General features: G+C 62.1%; 1 protein-coding gene across 1 annotated transcript; it reads right to left on the minus strand.

Moving 5' to 3' along the window:
* Window positions 1-1,832: 1,832 nt before the first annotated feature.
* Window positions 1,833-20,588, minus strand: ARFGAP3 (ADP ribosylation factor GTPase activating protein 3). Its single transcript, XM_055142044.1, has 16 exons — window positions 20,400-20,588; window positions 17,169-17,287; window positions 14,324-14,396; window positions 13,880-14,011; window positions 13,303-13,386; window positions 12,597-12,684; window positions 11,815-11,874; window positions 9,102-9,148; window positions 8,004-8,143; window positions 6,613-6,741; window positions 6,135-6,254; window positions 4,819-4,950; window positions 4,350-4,473; window positions 3,868-3,958; window positions 2,707-2,828; window positions 1,833-2,249 (listed from the first exon to the last, which is right to left on the minus strand). The coding sequence occupies exons 1-16, from the start codon at window positions 20,466-20,468 to the stop codon at window positions 2,232-2,234; spliced, it is 1,548 nt and encodes a 515-aa protein (XP_054998019.1). The 5' UTR covers window positions 20,469-20,588; the 3' UTR covers window positions 1,833-2,231.
* Window positions 20,589-21,991: the final 1,403 nt, after the last annotated feature.

Below are 21,991 nucleotides of genomic sequence, written 5' to 3' on the forward strand. Positions count from 1 at the left end.
GCCTGCCCCTCTCCTCTCCCCCCTCCTCCCTCCCCGCCCCTCTCTCTCCTCTTCCCCCCTCCTCTCTCCCCCCTTGTGAGACCAGCCCAGACCAGCCCAACGGGGCCCTGGGCAGCCCGTCCCTGGCACAGGGAACCCTTCACCAGAGCACGCCCCGTGGGGGTTCAACTGAGGCTGGGGGTTCCTCATCTTTCTGATTTCAAGGCACCCACCCCCACGCGGGACAGCGGCTGGGAGGTGCGGAGACCCCCTCACAACACCTCACCCCCAAATCCTTCCTTGCTCCGGGCTAGCTTGTGCTCCTGGGCTCCCTGGGGGCACCCCGGGGTCCCTTCGTCAGATCCAGCGGGAACCGACCTGCGTCCCTCGGGGCCTCGAGAGTTCGGGCAGGCGTTGTCTCTCCCTGTTTCTGTGGTTCGCCGGGCGCCCCTTTTCCCCTCCATTACCGGTTCTCGGGGCTCTGCTTTCTCAGCTATCTGCTCTCGGGGGGTGGGGGCGCCTCAAACCCGCTCAGACGCCGGAGCCCGAGGCCCTTGACGCAGTCACAGGAGAGCACCCTGGAAGCAGGGGAGCAGGACCTGTGGGAGAGCAGGGCTCCCGCTTGTGTGTGTGTGTGTGTGTTGGGGTGTGTGTGTGTGTGTTGGTGTGTGTGTGTGTCCGGGTGTGTGTGTGTGTGTGTCCGGGTGTGTGTGTGTGTGTGTGTCCGGGTGTGTGTGTGTGTCCGGGTGTGTGTGTGTGTGTCCGGGGACAGGCGGGTCACTCCCTGGAATGCGGAGATGCTGAGGGCCCCCCCTCGCCCCCCGCCACCGCCCGCCCCAGCAAATGGCAAACACTGGAGGACTTGGAGAGTCGGAGGAGGAGCGGCAGGGGAGCGTTTCTGGGCGGGAGCTGGTCCCACACCAGGGCAGGGACGTGGGGGACAGTGCATCTGGGGTGCTCTCGTGACGCGGAGCCCGGAGAGGCAGCCCCACCCGCCCTGGCCTGCGTCTCGTGAGGGACAGGGCTCCGGGGGCCGGACACGTGCCAGCCCACCAGGGCAGCGACAGCTCCGTCCCGCCTGGCCCTCCCGGGGCGCCTGTTGGGAGGCGGGCCGGCAGGAGTGTGTGCGGGCTGGGGGGGGGCGTGGAGTTGGACCCCAGCCCAGTGGCTCCAGCATGCCCAGGAGTGTCCCTGGGGCCACCCGAGCACTGTCTGGGAGCACCCTGGAGGTGCAAGGGGAGCTGGTGCCCCGCAGTGAGGCTGCCGCCCCCGCCGTGCCTGGGCAAAGGGCCGCAGGCCCTGATGGGGTCCCCGCCCCGGTCAGCTCCTCTGACCCCCGCGAGGCCCACCTCCCCGTTGGGGGGCCCACAGAAGCTTCGGCCCCACCTCCCGTTGGCCCCGCCCCCGGAACCCCCTCGGCATTGCCTCTTGGGGGTCCCCTTGGCCCTTCCCCCTGGGGACCCCTCAGCACCGCCCCCTGGGGCCCCAGGCCCAGGGCCGAGTCTTCTCTGCTGATCTGCCGGCCCCGGGCAGGGGTGACACAGGAGGCAGGGGTGAGGCAGGAAGGCCTAGGTCAGCCTGGGGGCTCGATTTGGGGGCACCTTCGGGGGGCAGAGGCAAGAGGCGGGGGCTCAGGGCGGGGAGGGGAGGAGCCCAGCGGCTCGGGGACGCCAGGACTAGGGGCCCCGGGCAGAGAAGGCGCCAGAGTGCATCTCCGGAGACTTTATTGTATGCGGAAGTCTACAAATTTGAGCCCTAAGATGATTCACAAAATATACCCCACGGAAACCGTTTTTCCTGGTTCAAATCTCAAATATAGTTTACTGTGCTGAACGATACATCCTAACGCTGTCTAAAACACAGCCAGATTATTTCTCTTTATTCATTTATACACATTCTGCAATTTTTTTTTGAAAATCAAGATCCAGATAAAAAAATATTAACAAAACGACCCAATTACAGTGACTGGCCCCCCATATACATATATATATATTATATTCCGAAATCTTGGGGGCGTTTCTTCGCATTTGTCTTGAATTCTGGGCGCACTATCCGTTTGCCAATACTTAGGGAGTTCTCATACATTTCTCAAAAATTCAAAAAGCAGAAGACGGGGTGACCTCCTCGGCCGAGGCGGGCGGCAGCGGGCGAGAGCCCGGGGGGCTGTGCCAAGGAGGTGACAGGGCGGGGGGGGGCGGAGAGGGCGGCCCGGCCTGGTGCCTCTCCTCGGCCTGAGCTGCGTGGCCCGGGGTCTAGGAGCCGTAGCGGTCCTGCAGGAGAGAAGCGAGTGCGCTGCCCACCCGGCCACCCACCCCACAGACCCCGCCCTGGGCTGAGCCCGAACGGCTTCCAACGAGCGTACTGCACTGCAGCATCCCGCCTAGGACACGGGTGCTGGGAGGCAGGACCGAGCCCTGAGCACTGCCCTGGGAGAACCACGGGCCCCGGGTGCTCCCTGACGCTCTCCCCCCACCAGCTCGGGCACCCCCCGAGCACTGTGAGCAGCCCCTGAGGTCTGTATTCTGCGAAGGGGGTGGGAGGCCAAAGCATTCTGGGCCGCTGCCCTAGCAGTGCCGGGGGCTGGGGCTGGATTCCCCCTGGGGTCAGCGGCTGCTTCCCAGGGGCACACCCAGCCCGCGGAGCTCAGGGGCCAGGCACTGGCCAGCCCCCTGCCACTCCCGGGGCTCCCTCAGGCTCGGCCCCGCCCACAGGGCGCCCCCCACTCACCTGGATGGAGGTCATGACCCCATTGGCGAAGACGGACAGTTTCCCGGCCACGGAGCGCACGCCCTGCCGGAGCTGGGCCATGTCGGGCGCGGCGGGCAGCACGCTGGCCAGGTTGTAGCTCCCTGCGCGGGGGCGGCAGGGCAGATGCCATCACGGGGCGTGGCACAACCCGAGCCCGGGGACCCCGACTTGAGTGGCCAAGAGACCCTGGGTCCTGGGCTGGGCTGGAGCCATAGCACAGCGGGGAGGGCGTTTGCCTTGCATGTGGCCGACCCGGGTTCGAGTCCCAGCATCCCATAGGGTCCCCTGAGCACTGTGCCAGGGGTGATTTCTGAGTGCAGAGCCAGGAGTGACCCCTGTGCATCGCCGGGTGTGACCCAAAAAGCAAAAAAAAAAAAAAAAAAAAAAAAAGAGAAAAAGAGACCCCGGGTCCGAGGACAAGGAGACGGGCTGCCGGGCGGAGGCCGAGGCCACACCGAGAGCTCGCTGGCACCAGGGGCCGGCTCGGGCCATCGGAACCGCGTCCGGGAAGCAGGGGTGGAGGGGGACTGTCCCCGAGGCCGCCAGGCTCTCAGGGGAGCTGCGGAGTGTCTGGGGGGCATGGGTGGACCCCCGTCAGGCTGTGGGTGAGGGTGTGAGCCCCGGGGCTACGGGGGGCGGTGAGAGAAGTGGAGTTTAAGGAGCCGCCTGGCACACGGGGTGCACGGGCGGGAGGGGGACCCTCTGGGGACCCTCGCTGGGCCCGCACCGGATCCAGGCCGGGGAGTCGGGGGCTTCCTGCCCCGGCAAAGGCCTTCTTTGTCTGAGCCCCCAAAGTCCTCACAACACCAGGCAGCCAGGCACACATATGGCCGGGACGGCCAGTACCAGGGAGCCCTGCCTGACCAACCACGCGGTGGCACCAGCACCCCGCCCCCCGCCCCAGGAGCTCGGGCGCCGGGCACATCTAGGGCCCTGCCCGCCTCCAGCTGGGCGCTCTGGCTGCTGACTGGGGATGGGGGCGGCCTCAGGGACCCCCGGGGACCCCAGCCTCCCTTTTCTGGCTGGGGGGATTCAGGCCACTTTCCCGGCCCCGGGCAGCAGGGGACGGAGACTCACAGGGCTGGCCCCCACCCCGGACAGCGGGCCCCTCCCCCCCCCGCGCCCCTGCCGGCCACATACCCGCAGCCTGCTTCCGCTGCTCGTCAAACAGGTCGGCCGAGCTGATGGACGTGCTGGCCGAGAGCCGCTCCAGCCGGGCCCTGGTCTCGTACTGGACACACAAGCACGCGGAGACGTCGGTCCCCAGCGCGGCCAGGCCCCGGCCCAGGCAGTCACCGGGTGCTGGCTGCGCCCCGCACTATGTCCCCACTGCAGACGGCTGCAGCCCCCCTGCGGCAGCCAGGGGTGGGGGGCACGGCCTGAAGCACCCCCCAAGCTCCACCAAAAATCTGGACCCTCTCGGAGACGGGGCGGCAGAGGCCAGCGGCCACCACGCGGCCCGAGGCCCCGCCTTGGACATCTCACTTCTGAGTGTGTCTGCAGCTCCGGGGGGGGGGGGTTGTGGGGGGAGGGAGAGAGAATCGGGGAAGGGGGAGACGAGCCCCCCCCCCCCCGCTTCCCACCCTGGCTGGACGCGGCTCCGGCCACCCTCGGACACTCACGTCGGCCTGGGCCTGCCTCCCGAAGTACATGTCCGACGAGATGGCCCGGACGTTGCCGAACTTCTTCTGGGCCTCGTCCGTGCTCTCGGCCGGGGCGGAGTCAGGCTTGCGGCGAGCGGCGGGTCTGCGGCGGGGGGAGGGGCACCGCGGGCAGCTCGCACCCCACCCCGCCCGGGCGACAGAGGGGGCCCTCAGGGAGGACCCAGCCCCGAGAGCGAGGAGGACACGGGCGTGCAAGGGGCCGGAGCCTCATGACCCCGCGCCCGGCTGGCGTCTCCCGGGGAACCTGCCTCAGTGGACGGCCCTGACGCGGGGCAGGTGGCCTCTCCCGCTGGCCCCAGGACGTGGCTTCCCGAGGGCCACGGGGGGCCCAGGTGCACCCCAGGTTAGAGCTTTTTACCCCCGAAAAGATGCCTTTAAGCACAGGGCAGGCTCAGGCCTGGCCGCTGCGGGCGGGGGTCAGACCGACCTGTCCAAGTAGCCCGGGGCCTTCAGAGCCCCCTCGGGGTCCTTGACGGTCTCCTTCTTCCAGAAGGCGTCGGAGCTGTCGTCCCAGCTGGAGAAGGAGGTGCTCCGCGTCTCCAGGGGCGCGTCCGAGTACCTGCGTGGACAGAGGCGGGTTCGGGGGAGGCCATGCGGGCTGGACCTGCTCTCCCGAGAGGCCAGGCGTCGGCCAGGCAGGTCGGGAGGATCCGGCTCTTCCTTCCCACACGCTCGGCGCAGATGGCGCCTCCGGAGCGTCTCCCCGGGACATCTAGGGACGCGCCTATGGAACATGGCTACGGGACACGCCTGCGGACACGTTGACGGCATGTGACGATGGTGCGTGTCTCTGGGACACAGCTATGGACGGAAAACACCCTGGAAACATGTCTACGGACAGTCTACGGCATGTCTGCTATATGTCTGTTATGTGTCTATTACATGTCTATTGTGTCTATGTTACATGTCTGTTACGTGTCTGTGGGACAGTGTATCATATGTCTATATTACATGTCTATATTACATGTCTATGGAACAGTCTATGTCACGTGTCTGTTATGTCTGTTACATGTCTATATCATGTGTCTATGTTATATGTCTGTTACACGTCTATGAAACATTCTGTCATATGTTTATGTTACATGTCTATTACATGTCTATGCCATGGCCATGTATCTTTTTTACATGTTTATGGAACAGTCTGTCATATGTCTGTGTCATGTGTCTATGTTATGTTCAATGGAACAGTCTATGTTACATATCTGTTATATGTCTGTGACATGTCTGTCATGTGTCTTATGTCTAGTATATGTCTGTAACGCATCTATGTTAAATATTACATGTTTATGGAACAGTCTGTCATATATTTATGTTACGTGCCTGTCACATGTCTGTGTCACGTGTTTGTGTCTGTTATGTGTCTGTTACACGTTTCCATAGGAACTCTGAACAGTCACCATGGCCTGAGCACCAGATCCTGCAGACACTGCAGGGAGCACGGCTGTGGAACGTTCCAGTGACGGGGGTGACTGACGCTGAGGGTCCACCTCAGGGACCAAGCAGAGCTTCTCCCACCCCCCGCTCCAGGCAGACACGTCCCCCGCCCCTGTGCAGACTCCGGGCTGCAGATTAGCAAACACCCACATACAAACACGGCCCCAATTTTCATTCCAAAGGACGACCCGGGTTCAGATGAAACTTTCCAAACCAGCGGAGCTACGGAGCTTGTGTTTCCGCCCAGCACCAGCAGGCCGGCAGGGCAGGGGGGTCGCCGCGTTTCCGTGGGGGAGTGTCACGGGTTACCTCGAGCTGGAGGTAAAGTAGGAGTCATCACTGTCGTCACTGTACTTCTTCCTTGGTTTGGCTACGACGGGAGTTTCCTGCTCAATGGTCTGCAGGTCTGAAGTCACCGAGTGCGAGATGCTGCTTGGGACAAGCAGAGCTGCTGGTCAGTCCCCGAACACGGTGGCGCCACCCAGCAGATGCCCGGCCCGGGGCTAACGACGACGTAAGCGATTCAGAGGGTGTCCACATGTATCAAGGCTGAGGGACGCTGGCATCTGCTCCGTGTGTGTGCGCGCGTGTGTGTGCGTGTGTGCGTGTGTGTGTGGTCATGCCATTGACAGCCTCGCATATTAGGCGTGTGGGCTCACTAGCAAGTCGCCCGTTTCCTTCTAAGCAACATACGTGGCATTTTTCATGCTACATGGAACACTCAGGGGGAGAGCCCCATCACGGGAGGGGGTGACAAGGGTGCTCAAGTCGAGATGGGGCCACGCACCTCCGGGCGCCCCCGAAGCCCATGCCCAGCCGCTCCGACTCCAGCTGCCTCTTGCCGCTCAGGGCCGTCTTCTCGTCTTTCTTCACGTGGACCGTGAGGTCCTGGTACGCCAACCTCAGGGACGAGACGCTGCCAGGGACACCGAGAGCTCCTTAGCCGGCCTCGCCGACACGCACACAAGCCAGCATGTGACCGCGGCTTCCCGGCCCCATGATGAACACCGAGGGGGCGACCTGTCACTCCCCCCAGAAACACCTTCTCGGAGTAGCTGCCGAGACTCGGCCGCGGTCTGCTGCGTCTGTGGCTGCGGGTTCCGTTAACAACGTGACCCCCGCCCCCGGCCCGTATCATCAGGGACCCCGACAGCCTGCACAGCCTCTGTGGCCGTGGGCCCATCCCTGCCACGGTCCACCCTGGGACCGTCAGGGACCCCGACAGACTCATTCCTACAGAGGCTAGAATAAGGCATTTTCTGGCACGACCAGGAATAATTCCCGAGCGCAGGGCCAGGAGTGAGCCCTGAGCACTGCTGGGTGGGGCCCCCAAACCAATCAACCAAAGAACGAAACAAAACAAAACAAACCCACCCCAGATGCGTCAGAAAACAAAAAAAACAAAAAAAACACAGAAGAGCTTGGACAGACCGGCTGAACCCCACGAAGATGCCGGACGGTTTAGTGCTGCCCCCTGCAGACGGTTCCGTGAATGGCAGGATGGAGCCTGCCGCTGACCCTGGCTCCAAGGGAGTCTCCCCTCCCGGATGGTCCCTGTGCTGCCCCCCCTCCCCCTCTTCCCCGTCCTGCTCGGGCCAGGTCTCGTCTGAGGCCCCTCCAGATTCAAGCGCCCCCCGCCCCCCACCCCACCGCAGCTGGAGACCCACAGCCGAGTCCCCAGCCCGGGGCCCCATGTCTGAGCACTGTCCTGGTGGTTGACCCGCGAGCCACAGCCCACAGCCTGCCCTCTGGATCTGGCCGCACGCAGCTGCCCCCACTGCCGCAGTCGCATCCAGAACATTCCAGCAGCTCCACAGGAGGCCCCAGGTCTCTTGCAGCCTCTGCCCCCCAGTGCTCCTGGCAGCGGCCGGGTCCCTCGGGGCTCTGTCCGGGCCCTGGCGGGAGCGAGGCCCGCAGACCGTGCCCGGGTCCCGCTGCGTGGCCCATGCGGGCGCGTGGACGCGTGTCCCGGTTCCCAGCGGCTGTGCGGGGTCGGCGCGGGACCCCTGCGAGCTGACCCCAGGCAGGCCCGGGGGTTCGGATAGGGGGTCCCTAGCGACTGTCTCTCCCCGTCCCCGACCACCTGCCGCGGAAAGCGGGGTGGGGGGTTCTCCCGTGGCCTCTCCCGCCCCACCCTCGGGCGGGCGGGTTTCAGGACCCCCGGGCGGCGGGACTCACAGGGGCTCCTCCCTGGCGGCCGCGCGTGCGCGCTCCTCCTGCTCCTTCTGCGCGTCCGCGGCGTGTGCCTGCCTCTCGATCTCAGTGAAGCTCGCGTTCTCCAGCTTCTGCGCGCCCAGGCCGCCCTTCCTGGCCCCCAGCTGGAGAGACGAGGGGGGGGATGGGGGGAAATGAGCGGGACGAGGGCCCGGCCCCCCCAGCCCTTCTCCCCGTCCGTGTCCTGCCCCCCACCCCCCGCAGGCTGGCACTGTCACCCCGCTCTGAAGACGGGAGTTCCCAGAGGGAAGGACTCAGTCAGGGCCCCCCACCACCAGGGAGCGGGCGCCTGCCCTGTAGGAACCACCAACACCCCCCCAAACGCTGGGGTCGTGGCCAATCCGCTGTCCAGTTTCTCCTTCCAGAAAATCTCCACTAAGGGGTTGGAGCAATAGCACAGCAGGTAGGGTGTTTGCCTTGCACGCGGCCGACCCGGGTTCGATTCCCAGCATCCCATATGGTCCCCACAAGCACTGCCAGGAGTAATTCCTGAGTGCATGAGCCAGGAGTGATCCCTGTGCATTGCCGGGTGTGACCCAAAATGCAAAAAAAAAAAATCCACTAAGCCTAACTCTACGTGGGCCAAAATGGTACCATCCAAGCCACATTCAGGGCTGTAGCGATAGCACAGCGGGGAGGGCGTTTGCCTTGCACGCGGCCAATCCGGGTTTGATCCCCAGCATCCCATAGGGTTCCCCCGAGCACTGCCAGGAGTGATTCCTGAGTGCAGAGCCAGGAGTAGCTCCTGAGCATCGCCTGGTGTGACCCAAAAAGTGAAGAAAAATAAAATAAAATAAAAAAAACAACCCCAAGCCACATTCATGTCACAGCGACTCAAGATCAGTCACATGAACAGGAAGTGGTTGGCAAGGCGCCTGCTTGAACGTCAAAGCTTCTACTGGGGAGGGGGTGAACTCACAGCCCTGGGGCTACTCCCAGCCGAGTGCTCAAGTGCTCGGGGGACCAGGTGGGGGGGGCAGTGGGGATCAAACCTGGGGTCTCCTGCCCGGCCCTGACAGCTAGTTTCAAGCGGCGCGGTCACGTGTTATAGACCATACTCACTCCCTTTTTAGCTGGAGCTGGCTTCTTTTTTATGATAGAGGAGATCTCTGTCAAAAAAAGAGAAATCTGCAGGTCAGCCCAGTGAAACGACGTATTGTTTTTCTCTTCTTCGTGGGAGAGAGAGAGCAAGCGCCCACAGCCCGCCCACAGCGTGTCTTTGAAAAACTCGGGAGATTTCTCAGGTTATTGCTGCTGGCTTTGGCAGCATATGACGGAGGATCTTTTATATATATTTGTAACAGATGAAAAATCAGACTGCAAATCCTTGTTTAAAAAGCTTAAACTGGGGCCGGAGCGATAGCACAGCGGGTAGGGCGTTTGCCTTGCACGCGGCTGACCCGGGTTCGATCCCCGGCATCCCATATGGTCCCCCAAGCATGCCAGGAGTAATTCCTGAGTGCAAAGCCAGGAGTAATCCCTGAGCATCGCTGGGTGTGACCCAAAAAGCAAAAAATAAATAAATAAATAAATAAATAAATAAAAAGCTTAAACTGGGGGGCTGGAGCCATGGCACAGCGGGTAGGGCGTTTGCCTTGCACGCAGCCAACCCGGGTTCGATTCCCAGCATCCCATAGGGTCCCCTGAGCACAGCCAGGGGTAATTCCTGAGTGCAGAGCCAGGAGTGACCCCTGTGCATCACCAGGTGTGACCCGAAAAGAAAAAAAAAAAGCTTAAACTGGGGGCTGGAGCGATAGCACAGCGGGTAGGGCATTTGCCTTGCACGTGGCCGATCCGGGTTTGATTCCCAGCATCCCATATGGTTCCCGGAGCACTGCCAGGAGTGATTTCTGAGTGCAGAGCCAGGTGGAACCCCTGAGCATCGCCGGGTGTGACCAAAAATAAAATAAAATAAAAAGTTAAACCGGAGCAGAGCGATGGCACAGTGGGGAGGGTGTTTGCCTTATACTCGGTCAACCTGGATTCAATCCCTGGAGTCCCATATGGTCCCCTGGGCACCATCAGGAGTAATTCCTGAATTCAGAGCCAGGAGAAACCCCTGGGCATTGCCAGGTGTGACCCAAAAAGAAAAGAAAATTCTATTTAAAAAAAAAAAAAAGCTTAAACCATGTACCAAAGTTTTGGTACATTTTGTGTTTTATCCAATTTGTGTAGGATAAATTAAACTTGAATTGCTTCCTATTAACCAACATGAGTGTATTTCTGTAAGCAAAGTTATGTTGAAATAAAGAAGCCAATTAAAGAATAAATAAATAAAAAACAGGAGGAAACTGCAGCTCTCGCCCGTGTGCCCACGCCTGAGGGAACACACTCGGGACGGTGCAGACGGGCCCAGCGCGTCGTGAGCGTCTCTGTTCAGTTTCCAAACTCAGGGGAAACTTATTTGCGGGGAGAGAAAGGGCCCCGAGTGGCCCCCTCCCTCGGGGGTGTGGGTCTCCCCCCTGGCGGACTAACCCGCCCAGTAACCTGGCTCCCCAAAGCCTGTGGGTGCACTGGGGCGCCACAGCCCTCGCCCAGCCTCACCAACAAGAAGCAGGAACCCCCGGGCGCCACAGGGTGTCCTCAGTGGCCTCTGGTGCCTCTGGACAAAGTTCCTTAAGAATATTGGGGCCAGGGGCCGGAGCGATAGCACAGCGGGTAGGGCGTTTGCCTTGCACGCGGCCGACCCGGGTTCGATCCCCGGCATCCCATATGGTCCCCCAAGCACCGCCAGGAGTAGTTCCTGAGTGCAAAGCCAGGAGTAACCCCTGAGCATCGCTGGGTGTGACCCAAAAAGCAAAAAAAAAAAAAGAATATTGGGGCCAGAGCGATAGCACAGCGGGGAGGGCGTTTGCCTCTCACGCGGCCGACCCGGGTTCGATCCCCAGCCTCCCATATGGTCCCCCAAGCACCGCCAGGAGTGATTCCTGAGTGCAGAGCCAGGAGTGACCCCTGAGCACTGTTGGATGTAGACCCCCCACCCCCCGCCAAAAGCCAAAAACCAAAAGAACAAATAAACAAAAAAATCACTGGGGGGGTAGGATTAGTGCTAGAACGTATGCCGAAAACTCAGCTGTGAGTAACTCTGTAAATCATGGTGCCTGCATAAAAAAATTAATGTAAAAATCATGTCATTGTGTAAAATTCAGTCTGCTGGTTGTTTTCAAAATTACATGTAAAAGGTCCAGTAAGAATAAAACCCCAGGCTGGAGCCATAGCATAGCAGGGAGGGCGTTTGCCTTGCACACAGCTGACCGGGTTCGATTCCCGGCATTCCACATGGTCCCCTGGGCACCGCCAGGAGTGATTCCTGAGTGCAGAGCCAGGGTGTGACCCAAAAAGAAAAAAAAAAAACCAACTCCACCCCTTTTTTATTCCTTACAAAGACGAGGCTCTCCAGGGAAAAGACAGGATAAGCCCTAGACAACAAAAGGTGAAAACCTGCAGCCCAGTGAGAGAACATTCGCCCGTTTCAGGTGCGACCGAGGCGGCCGTGATAATCATTCCTTCCTGCCGCCTTCGTCCAGACGTGCCTGGAGACGGGGCAGCCCGGAGCCCCCCAAGGCGTCGGCTCCGCTTCACCCAGGTGGCGCCCGTCGGCGCCCTCAGAGCCAGTCCTGCTGCAGCGCCCCGGGTGCGAGCAGAGGGAGGAAACTGGCCACGGGCTGCCCCTCGGCCCAGCGTGTGTCCACGCCGACCCCGGGGGCCAGGCCGCAGGGACGGGTCCTGATCCTCGCCAGGACACGGGCAGGGTGTGGCGGCTTCGTGCGTTTACCTGAAGGAGCCTTGGTGGGCGCGTTCAGACCTTCCACACTGGGTCCTCTCTCGGCCTCACCTGGAAGGGAAAAGACTCCGGGTGAACGTCCGGAACGGACTCGGCCGTTTCGACGGTGCACAGCGGCCAGAGATGCGCCCGGGGGGACCCGACTCTGCTCAGGGCAAGTGGGGGTGGGGGGGCCTAGCCGGGCACCTCCTTTGGTTTTGCTCCTGCTGCCTTTTCTGTAGCCTTGGGGGTGAGTATCTGGTTCTTATTATTTTTTTTTCTTTTTTGGGTCACACCCGGCGATGCACAGGGGTGACTCCTGGCTCTGCACTCAGGAATCACTCCTGGCGGTGCTCGGGGGACCCTATGGGATGCTGGGAATTGAGCCCGGGTCGGCTGCGTGCAAGGCAAACCCCCTCCCCGCTGTGCTGTCGCTCTGGCCCCATATCTGGTTATTCTTTCACCTGTTTCTTCATAAGCAGAAAGGAGACGCTTTGTTGGAAACTGGCTGTTTGCCGCAAGGAACCCAAGCTGGGGTCAGCGCTTCCAGGGGGCTCTGACGTTTCGGGTCTCCCCCCCCCCGCCCCCGCTGGGCTGGAGCGGGAGGCGGGTCCGGGGCTCCCCCTCCCCCAGCAGTGCCGGAGGCCCAGGCGGTTTCCTCTGCGTCTGTGTCTGGCGCTGAAGGGCCTCAGCTCGGGGCTCGCTTCTCCTGCACCCCCCGCCCCATTTTATGACCCCTCGGGGCCCCCCACCCCGTTTGCCACCACGGTCCAGAGCACCCCGGGACGGGCTACCTTCAGCAGGGCCCGGCGTGGTGTCCGTGGCCCACAGTCCCGGGGACGGAGACTCCGGGGGTGCCGGCACCTGTCCCGCACTGCTCACCTGTGGGAAGGTGGGGAAAGGCCTCAGGGCCCGGCTGGGGTGGGTGAGGATGGGGGGGCTCGAGACAGCCGGGCTCATGGTGTGCCTGCACAGACACCGGCTATCTCCCTCTCAAAATGCGTTTTTTTTTTTTTTTTTTTTTTTGCTTTTTGGGTCACACCTGGCGATGCACAGGGGTTACTCCTGGCTCTGCACTCAGGAATTACCCCTGGCCGTGCTCAGGGGACCATATGGGATGCTGGGATTTGAACCCGGGTCGGCCGCGTGCAAGGCAAACGCCCTACCCGCTGTGCTATCTCTCCAGCCCCCTCGTTTTTTTTTTTTTTAACTATTTTTGGCTTGGGAGGTCACACCAGGTGGGCTCAGGAATCATTCTTGGTGGGCGGGGTGGGGGGCGCTGGAGGGGGGTGCCGGGGGGACCATGTGGGATGCTGGAGACTGAACCCAGGATGCCGCATGCAAGGCAGGAGCCCACCCCGCCGGACGGTCTCTCCGGCCCCCACAGGCACTTTTATTTTGTTGGCATTTCAGATCCACACAAAGGCTGAAAGGTAGAGAGTCTGCGGCGGCCACGGGTCCTTTGCACAGGCCGGGGGTAAAGGCAGGGGTCTGCGGTACCTCCAGAGCTGCGTGAGAGGCGAAGAAATCCTCCTCGGAGGGCGCAGGGGCCGGGCTGGGGGCCGCACAGCTCTCCAGCCACAGCTGCAAGGACAGAGCCACACGCTTGTGCCCCGCCTGCCCCCGCCTGCTGCGCCCACTCCCAGAGCGAGCAGGGTCCCCCGACTCACGAGCAGGGCCCCCCACTCGGCTCCAAACCCGCCCACTCCCAGCAACTGGGAGCCCCGAGCCCGCGTGGCGGAGGGTGGTGCTCTGTGCTGACGGGGAGCACGGGGGTCTCCGGTCTGTCCCTTCCGGGGTCTGTCCGTGCTATGTGGGTGCCGTGGGGGCCGGGCAGAGGGCGGCATGGCCCTGGGAGTGGGGTGGGAGGTGGCCGAGCACCAGGGAAGAGCCCAGGGGAGAGGGGCCTGACTCCACCTGCGGGACCCCAGCAATGTCTCCACAGGGCGGGGTCACAACCCCCCACACCCCGCCCTGCACCGGCAGGGGAGTCACCGCCCGCCCGCAGGAAGCCTGCCTGGCTTGGGCACCCCAGCAGCCTCCTGCACTGCCGCCCCGCCCCTGCGCTCCCACTCACGTCAGTGCCGTGCTTGCGGGTGGCCTGGGAGCCCAGCACCTTGACCCGCTCCCGGTACAGCTGGGCCGCCCGGCTGTTGTACTTAGCGTTGGTGTCGGTGGTGGCACAGCCGTGCTGGTGGAAGAAGGACGACTGCAGGGAAGGAGGCAGTTAGGCGTGACCCCCCTCACCTCCCGCCTGGCGCCTGAAAGCTTTTCTTCCTGGGACTCGGGATCTGCCCTGGGGGTGCCGGTTACGGGGACATGTGGCCTCACACGCAAGCCCCCCCTGAGCTGCGTCCCTGCGCCTGAGGAGGGTGTTTTCAGACACCAGGGAACACGAAGGTGACCTAAGCCGTGGAAACATTTCAATAAAGTTTTCCTTGGGGGCCGGAGAGAGAGCTCAGTGGGCAGGGCACGTGCGCTGCGGGCAGGGGGTCTGGGCGCCACCCCAGCCCCGACTCACGGCGTTCGCATTGCCTCCGACCTGCATGCAGCGAAGCTGGAACCAGGACCAGTTGGAGTCCAGCTCCGTGGACCTGGAGGGAGAGAGGACCCCAGTGTCAGTGTCCCCAGAACTGAGACAGCGAACCCTCAGGGGTGAGAAGAGTTTGAGTTGGTGCTGAACCGGGACCCACGCTGGGGGCTGCAGGGTCTAGGGGGGCAGTGGGACAAGCGGCTCCTGCAGCCTCTGAGCCTTCCCAGGGCCCTGACCACCTGCTGCCCACAGACAGACGCACACAGGCAAGCAGACATGCACACATGTGCACACACCACACAGCTATGCACACAAACATATGTATATGTATGTACTCACACATGTACAGCACCATGTACAGGTGCACACATGCAAGCCTGCACACGTATGTCCACAGCACAATGCACATATGTAGAGACACAAATATGCAAGCACACACACAAGTAAACACCACATGTGTGGACACATGCACAACACACACATGCAGATATGCATGCGCACATGTACACACACATGCACGTGACTGTGTAGTATATGTACACATCATACAGGTATGAACACGCATGTACATGGTCATGCACATAGGTGCTCACCAATGCACATGGGTACACATGCACATATACATACACACATGTACATATTGCACAACACACATGTACACACAACACACACAGCGATAACATAGATATGCATGTATGCATACACAGGTGCCCACATAAGTGTGCACTTGTGAAAGCATGCATACATGCACACAGGCAAACACATGCACACGTATTCATGTGCACACACAGGTTTTCACATACACACGTCCACACACAATCACAAGATAGATCGAAGGAGGGGTCACCCTGGAGTGAACAAAACATGAGGCCACGACCCCTCGGACCCACTGACCACCAAGGCCACGACCCCTCAGACCCACCCACCACCGAGGCCAGGGCTTCTCAGACCCACTGACCACCGAGGCCATGACTCCTCAGACTCAATGACCACCGAGGCCATGACCCCTCAGACCCACTGACCACCAAGGCCATGACTCCTCAGACCCACTGACCACCGAGGCCAGGACTCCTCAGACTCAATGACCACCGAGGCCACAACCTCTCAGGCCTATTGACCACCGAGACCTCTCAGAACTGCTGACCGCTCACATGTTTAGTCCGGAAGCAGCTTCAAGAAGAGAAGGTCGGACGTGTCCAGGAACATTGGTCAGCAATGAGGAGGACCCGGGGCCAGCACATGTGAGGCCCAGTCCAGTCCCGCCCTGTGGGGGCCCCAAGCACCACACGCGGCCGCGCGCCCGAGATAAGGACAGGATCGATGGGAGCCGAGCCGGCGGAATCTGCCGCGGCTAATGGACTCGGGTGGACGCTGACTCACCCACTGACCCCCAGGGACTTAGGGGAGGGTCAGAGAGGCTGGAAGGGCCTCTGCGCGTGGAAGCTGACAGGAAGGGGAGCCCCACAGCACCTCCCAAACACGCATTCTCCCACACGCGTGTACGCGCACACACGTGCTCATACACTCTCACATACACAGACAGATAAGCCTCCCACACGCGTGCGTGCACATACATATACACACTCACCGGCATTCACACTCATATAGTCACACACAGTCTCCCCCATGCACTCACACACTCACACTCAGTCTCCCCCACGCACTCACACACTCACACTCAGTCTCCCCCATGTGCTTACACACACACACACACTCAGTCTCCCCATGCGTTTTTACACACACACACTCAGTCTCCCCATGCGCTTACACACATACACTCAGTCTCCCCCATGCGCTTACACACACACTCAGTCTCCCCCTTGCGCTTACACACACACACTCAGTCTCCCCATGCGCTTACACACACACACACACTCAGTCTCCCCATGAGCTTACACACACACACTCAGTCTCCCCATGCGCTTACACACACACACACACACTCAGTCTCCCCATGCACTTACACACACACTCAGTCTCCCCCATGCGCTTACACACATACACACTCAGTCTCTCCCATGAGCTTACACACACACACTCAGTCTCCCCATGCTCTTACACACACACTCAGTCTCTCCCATGTGCTTACACACACACACACACACTCAGTCTCCCCATGCGCTTACACACAGTCTCCCCATGCGCTTACACACACACACACACACTCAGTCTCCCCATGTGCTTACAAACACACTCAGTCTCCCCCACGCGCTTATACACACACACACACACTCAGTCTCTCCCATGCGCTTACACACACTCAACCTCTCCCCTATGTACACACACATACACACTCACATTTTATCCCATGCACTCCCCCCACACACTCCCACGCTTGCATTCTCCCCCATACACTCACACACACACATGCACACACACTCATTCTCCCCCATGCACTCACACACACATGCACATTCATTCTCCCCCATATGCATGTGCGTACACACAAACACACATACACATACGATTTCCTGGCGTGGCTTGAACTGAACCGAGGGCACTGTCTTCCTGGGGAAGCAGGAGAGTGGGCAGGGCTATGCACGCACTCATAGACTCACACACACACTCACACATGCACTCTCCCACATTCACACACAAACTCACATGCTCATTAACTCACTCATCATGCACATGCATACTCTCACACACGCTAACATAAACCCTTCACACTCGTGCACGTCCACACACACATGCATTCACATACACCTCACATACTCTCACACACATGCTCACACACACACACACACACACACACACACACACACACACTCTCCCACATCTGCTCTTGGTCCCGGGGAGGTTCCGGCAGGCCCGAGAGGCCGGCGACACCCACCGAATGAAGCTCAGGTGGACGCCCAGGGAGCGGTGTGCGCCTGAGCAGTCGATGCACAGGAACACGCCGTAGGTGATGCTGGCCCAGCTGGGGTTCTTGGCGCCGCAGTCGAAACACACCTGGAGGGACACGGTGGGGCGAGGCTCAGGGGTCCCTACTGGTGGCCTTGGGGGGCCCCCTGGGGTGCCAGAGATGGGGCCTGCGGGGGCAACGCAAGGCAAGGGCCGCCCTGGCCCCAGCAATGTCTCTGGCCCCGAGGTGCAGCCGTGCACGACCCTGGGCGCTACTGCCAGGCCTGGCCGGAGGGGCAGTCAGCGGGGAAGGACATGGAGAGGGTGCGGCCAGCACCCCGGACAGCATCCCTCAGCCTTCCCCCCTCGACACAGATGGGCCAGAGGCGCGGAGCCCAGGGGAGCCACCATCCCCCCGAGCAGGGAGCCCCCTCCAGCTCGCGGCTGCACCTGTCCTCGACGGACCAACAGCTGGCCCGGCCGAGCCCCCCCTGGCCCCAGGAGGTCAGGCCTGTGGCCCCGCAGGTCCAGCCGAGGGCCACACACGCATGCAGCAGGTGTGGGGGTGTCGGGACGGGCCTCCAGAGGGACCCCTGCTGAGCACGGACAGGGCGGTCACTTGGGCCCCCGAATGCCCATGAAGGGGAGGGGGCAGAGCCAGGCCGAGGCAGGAGCCGGCAGAAAGGCCAGGCGGTGTCAGACGGGCCCACGGGGGCTCCTGAGGGCAGGCGAGGGCACCCCAGCCTAGGACAGGGCTGGGGTGTCCCCAGAGAGACCCGGCTGCCCACAGGGGCACCGGGGCACACGGGGGGGAGCGGGCTGGGCGCAGCGCACAGAGGTCAGCAGCTCTCGGCTGCCCCCAGCCCCACCGAGGGGCCGGGGCCGGAGACCCCCAGAGCCGCCCACAGTGGCACCTGCCCCTTGCCCCTTGCAAGCCCGTCTGGGGGACGCTCAGGAGGAAGGAAGATCCGGTGGGTGGGAGCCTCGGGCGGGAGCATAGCGGGGTTCCCCCGCACCCCGGGTGCTCGGCTGGGGCTGTGCTGAGGGAGGATCCTACACGCGGCCTTGGCGCCTCGGGACCGGCCAGCTGAGATGCTGACCTTTAGGCCTTCCAAAGACAACAGCGGCCGGGAAGGATGTTCCCAGGGCGGGCCCGCTGCTCCCCTTCCCCCCCCCCCCCATTCACCTGCGATCTCCCTGCAGAGCCGCTCCTGAGGCCCAGGGTAGTTGTTCTTCTGAGACCGCCCCCCAGGGCCTCCCTCCAAGCCCCCGTGGGAAGGAGGGGTCGGGCAGGGGGTAGGACGCTGCCCGCCGCGCCTTCAGCTGCGTTTAGCTTCTGGCGGGTCATCACCTATGGCACAAGCCGCCCCACGGGAGCAACCCCCGAACACAGAGCCAGGGGGGAGCCCCGAGCACTGCCTGACGTCCCCCCGCCCTGCCCCCGGCCAGCTAGAAGAGCAAATAGAAAGACATCCCGAGCCATCGTGAAGGACGCGAGCGGGACTTGGCTGGTGATTCTATCGGACGCGACGCGTTTTCCCACAGACCTACCCTTCGCGGTGACGACAGCCTTAACATATGGCCAGCACGCACTGAACTCGAGTGCGTGTGTCCCTTTCTGCTTTTCCGGAATGTTCTAAGTCCTCGCAGTCAGGCCGAGTGAGGCCCAGCCCCTGGCCTTTGGCACGGGGGGAAACCGGAGATTCAGACTGGCCAACTGGGCGCCTCTGACCAGGCCCAGGTGAGCGGGTCAGAAAGCAGAGGCACAAACCCAGAGTGATGGGGCTGGAGTGATAGCACAGCGGGTAGGGCGTTTGCCTTGCACGCGGCCTACCCGGGTTCGAATCCCAGCATCCCATATGGTCCCCTGAGCACCGCCAGGGGTAATTCCTGAGTGCATGAGCCAGGAATGACCCCTGTGCATTGCCGGGTGTGACCCAAAAAAGAAAAAAACAAAACAAAACAAAACAAAAACAAAAACAAAAAAAAACCCAGAGTGATCTGGAAGGTTCTCTGGGTGTAGAACTGGCTTCTTCCATGCAAGGGGCGCCACCCCTCCAAACGGTGGCCCAGGAGTCCCTGAGACAGACCCCGACAGCTCCTGCCCTGCTAAGGGGGTCTGCACACCGCCAGGCCCCGCAGGGAGCCAAGCACGCCGGGAATCAAGCAGGCAGCCAAGACGGCGTCCGGGTCCGGGGCCTCTGCCCCTCCGGCCCTCCCCTGTCCACCAGCAAACGCCCCTTCAGCTGGGGCTGCTCGGCCACCATCGCGGGGGACACGGAGGCCAGCGAGCACGTGGGTGTCCGATGCGGCAGCCTCCCTGCCGGCCACACTCCCCCGGGGGCCTGACCCCGGGGGCCAGAGCGAGTGGGGAAGAGTCCAGCTGACATGGCAGCCCTTTGTACCCTGCAGGCTCCACGCGGACCTGTCCCAGCGTCATTGTCACCTGTCAGTCACCTGTCACCTGGGTGGCGGGGTTGTAAAAGTCGGAGGGAGGTGGGGGCCAATCTCCAAGGAGACGCAAAGGGAGGGAGGGAAAGGGGGGGCATCTGGTTTATGGGGCAAGTGTGTGTGGGGGGGCCTGGGGCCACTGAGCAGCTGGGGAAGCAGCTGGACTCGGGCTGGACTCCCTCGGGGACCTCGGGGGCCAGCTCGCCGCCGGGCACCCAGGGGGTGGGGTAAGGACCAGCTGGCCGCTAATGCTTCTTTCCCAGCTGGGTCACAGGTGGCTGCACACCCCTCCCCCCACCGGGCTCCCCCAGAGTCCAGGTCCCTGCAGTCCGCAGCCCCCGCGCGTGGGGTGGACCCGGCCCTCGGTGGGTGGATGCTCCTCCGTGGTGCGCCCCCGCCCTCCATCTCTCCAGACCCTTGGGGATCTAGCCCCGCTCCCGGGAACCCTGGCGCCCCCCTCTCGCACCCTGCGGGGATGCTCCCCGGCCAGGTGTCTGGACGTCCACGCGTCCACCCGCGCCCCCCCAGGGCCCCCCGGCTGCCCGCCGCGGTCCGAACCCCGGGAGGCGTGGGGGCACGCCCGTGCCCCGGCCGCCCTGGCCAGCGGGGTGCGCGCACGGGGGGCCGGGCGGGGCCGGCGGCGCGGCCCGAGTGCGACGTGTCACAGGCCGGCCCGGCCCCTCCTCCCGCCGCCGCGGCCACTGGCGCCGGGGGGGCCGCCCGCGGGCGCGGGGATGCCCAGCCGGGGGGCACGCCCCGCGGCCCTTACCTTGTTGGTAGGGACGGAGCGGAGGCGCTTGAAGATGGCCAGGATGTCCTGCTTGCTGGGGTCCCCCATGGCCACCGGAGCCCGAGGCAGCGGCCCCGACAACAGGGAAGGACCGAGCCGGAGCGGTTGCCGCCTCCGGGAGCCAGACGCGGGCCGAGGGGGCGGGGCCGCGCGCGAGGCCACGCCCACCCGCGACGTCGGCCCCGCCCCGCGGTGACGGCCCCGCCTCCGCCCCGCGAGCATGCGCCGCTCGCCTCGAGGGGGGGGCCCCCTCCCGGCCTCAGGGTGATGCTGGCCCCTTTGCGGAATTCCGCGCACGCGCAGAGGTCTCCCGCGGCTCCCGGCACCTGGGTCCCGCCCTGTACCAGGCGAAGCTGGGCGGAGTGGACTCTGCTGCCACGCGCACAGCCAGAGGCGTCCCGCCGCTTCGGCGGGTTGCACGGGCAGCAGACGCAGCTACTCCGAGTGGCCACCCGCCCACTACATAAGGCTGAGAATTGGAGAGGAACTTTCTGAGCCTGAAAAAAAATAATGGGGGGGGGGTCAGAGAGAGTACAGTGGGGAGGGCATGGCCCACCCGCTTTGATCCTCTGCATCTCATATGATCATATGATCATATGATCCCCGGTGCCCTGCCAGGAGTGATCCCTGAGCACAGAGCCAGGAGTAAGCCCTGAGGTCCCAAAAGCACTGTAGCACTGTCGTCCCCTTGTTCATCGATTTTCTCGAGCGGGCACCAGTAACGTCTCCATTGTGAGACTTGTTTTTTTGTTTGTTTGTTTGTTTGTTGCTTTTTGGGTCACACCCGGCAATGCACAGGGGTTACTCCTGGCTCTGCACTCAGGAACCACCCCTGGCAGTGCTCAGGGGACCATATGGGATGCTGGGAATTGAACCCAGGTCGGCTGCGTGCAAGGCAAACGCCCTCCTCGCAGTGCTATCGCTCCCGCCCCCCCCCTTTTTTTTTTTTGCTGACTTGTTATTGTTTTTGGCATATCGAATATGCCACGGGTAGCTTGCCAGGCTCTGCTATGCGGGTGGGATAGTCTCAGTAGCTTGCCGGGCTCTCTCAGAGGGGCAGAAGAATCGAACCCAGGTCTGCCACGTGCAAGGCAAACGCCCTACCTGCTGTGCTGTCGCTCCAGCCCAAAAACAAAAAGAAAATTAGACTTTTCAGAGCTCTTGGGATTGCAGTGTCCTAGGTTTGCTCACCCAATGCTTCGCCAAGTGTGGCAGGAAAAATAACCCTCAAAGGTGTTCCTAACATTTAGAATTGTCTTGCACAGAGAATGGGTGTTTGCAGAAGAGATTGTTAAAACGGACGCCCAGTGAAGAGCGGCCTTGTCCATTCTTTCCCTGAGCGGACAAAACCGGTTTGGTCATAAGGCTTAAATTAAACTCCATTACCTTATTTTTCAGGAATGTCTTGACCTGGGTCAGCCCATATCTGGGCCTCTGGAAATCATAAGTAAAATTTAGTATTTACCAAAATTGGCGTGAGGAAACCACGTGCCATCCCTCCATCATTTAGGAAAATTCTAGTGTTATAACCGGGCAATGTGGATAAGTAGAAGCAGGCCCACGTCCTCCTG

The sequence above is a fragment of the Sorex araneus genome, chromosome 6, assembly GCF_027595985.1.
Source record: "Sorex araneus isolate mSorAra2 chromosome 6, mSorAra2.pri, whole genome shotgun sequence".
Classification (NCBI taxonomy): Eukaryota; Metazoa; Chordata; class Mammalia; order Eulipotyphla; family Soricidae; genus Sorex; species Sorex araneus.

Bases quoted from the DNA above. Each gene is read 5' to 3' on its own strand.
- ARFGAP3 (XM_055142044.1), bottom strand. From the start codon at position 20,468: ATGGGGGACCCCAGCAAGCAGGACATCCTGGCCATCTTCAAGCGCCTC. The intron at 13,387-13,879 runs GTGAGTGGGAGC...CTGTCCTTGCAG, and splicing joins CCCGCAAGCACGGCACTGAC to CTGTGGCTGGAGAGCTGTGC. The intron at 12,685-13,302 runs GTACCGCAGACC...ACCTTCCCACAG, and splicing joins CCTCTCACGCAGCTCTGGAG to GTGAGCAGTGCGGGACAGGT.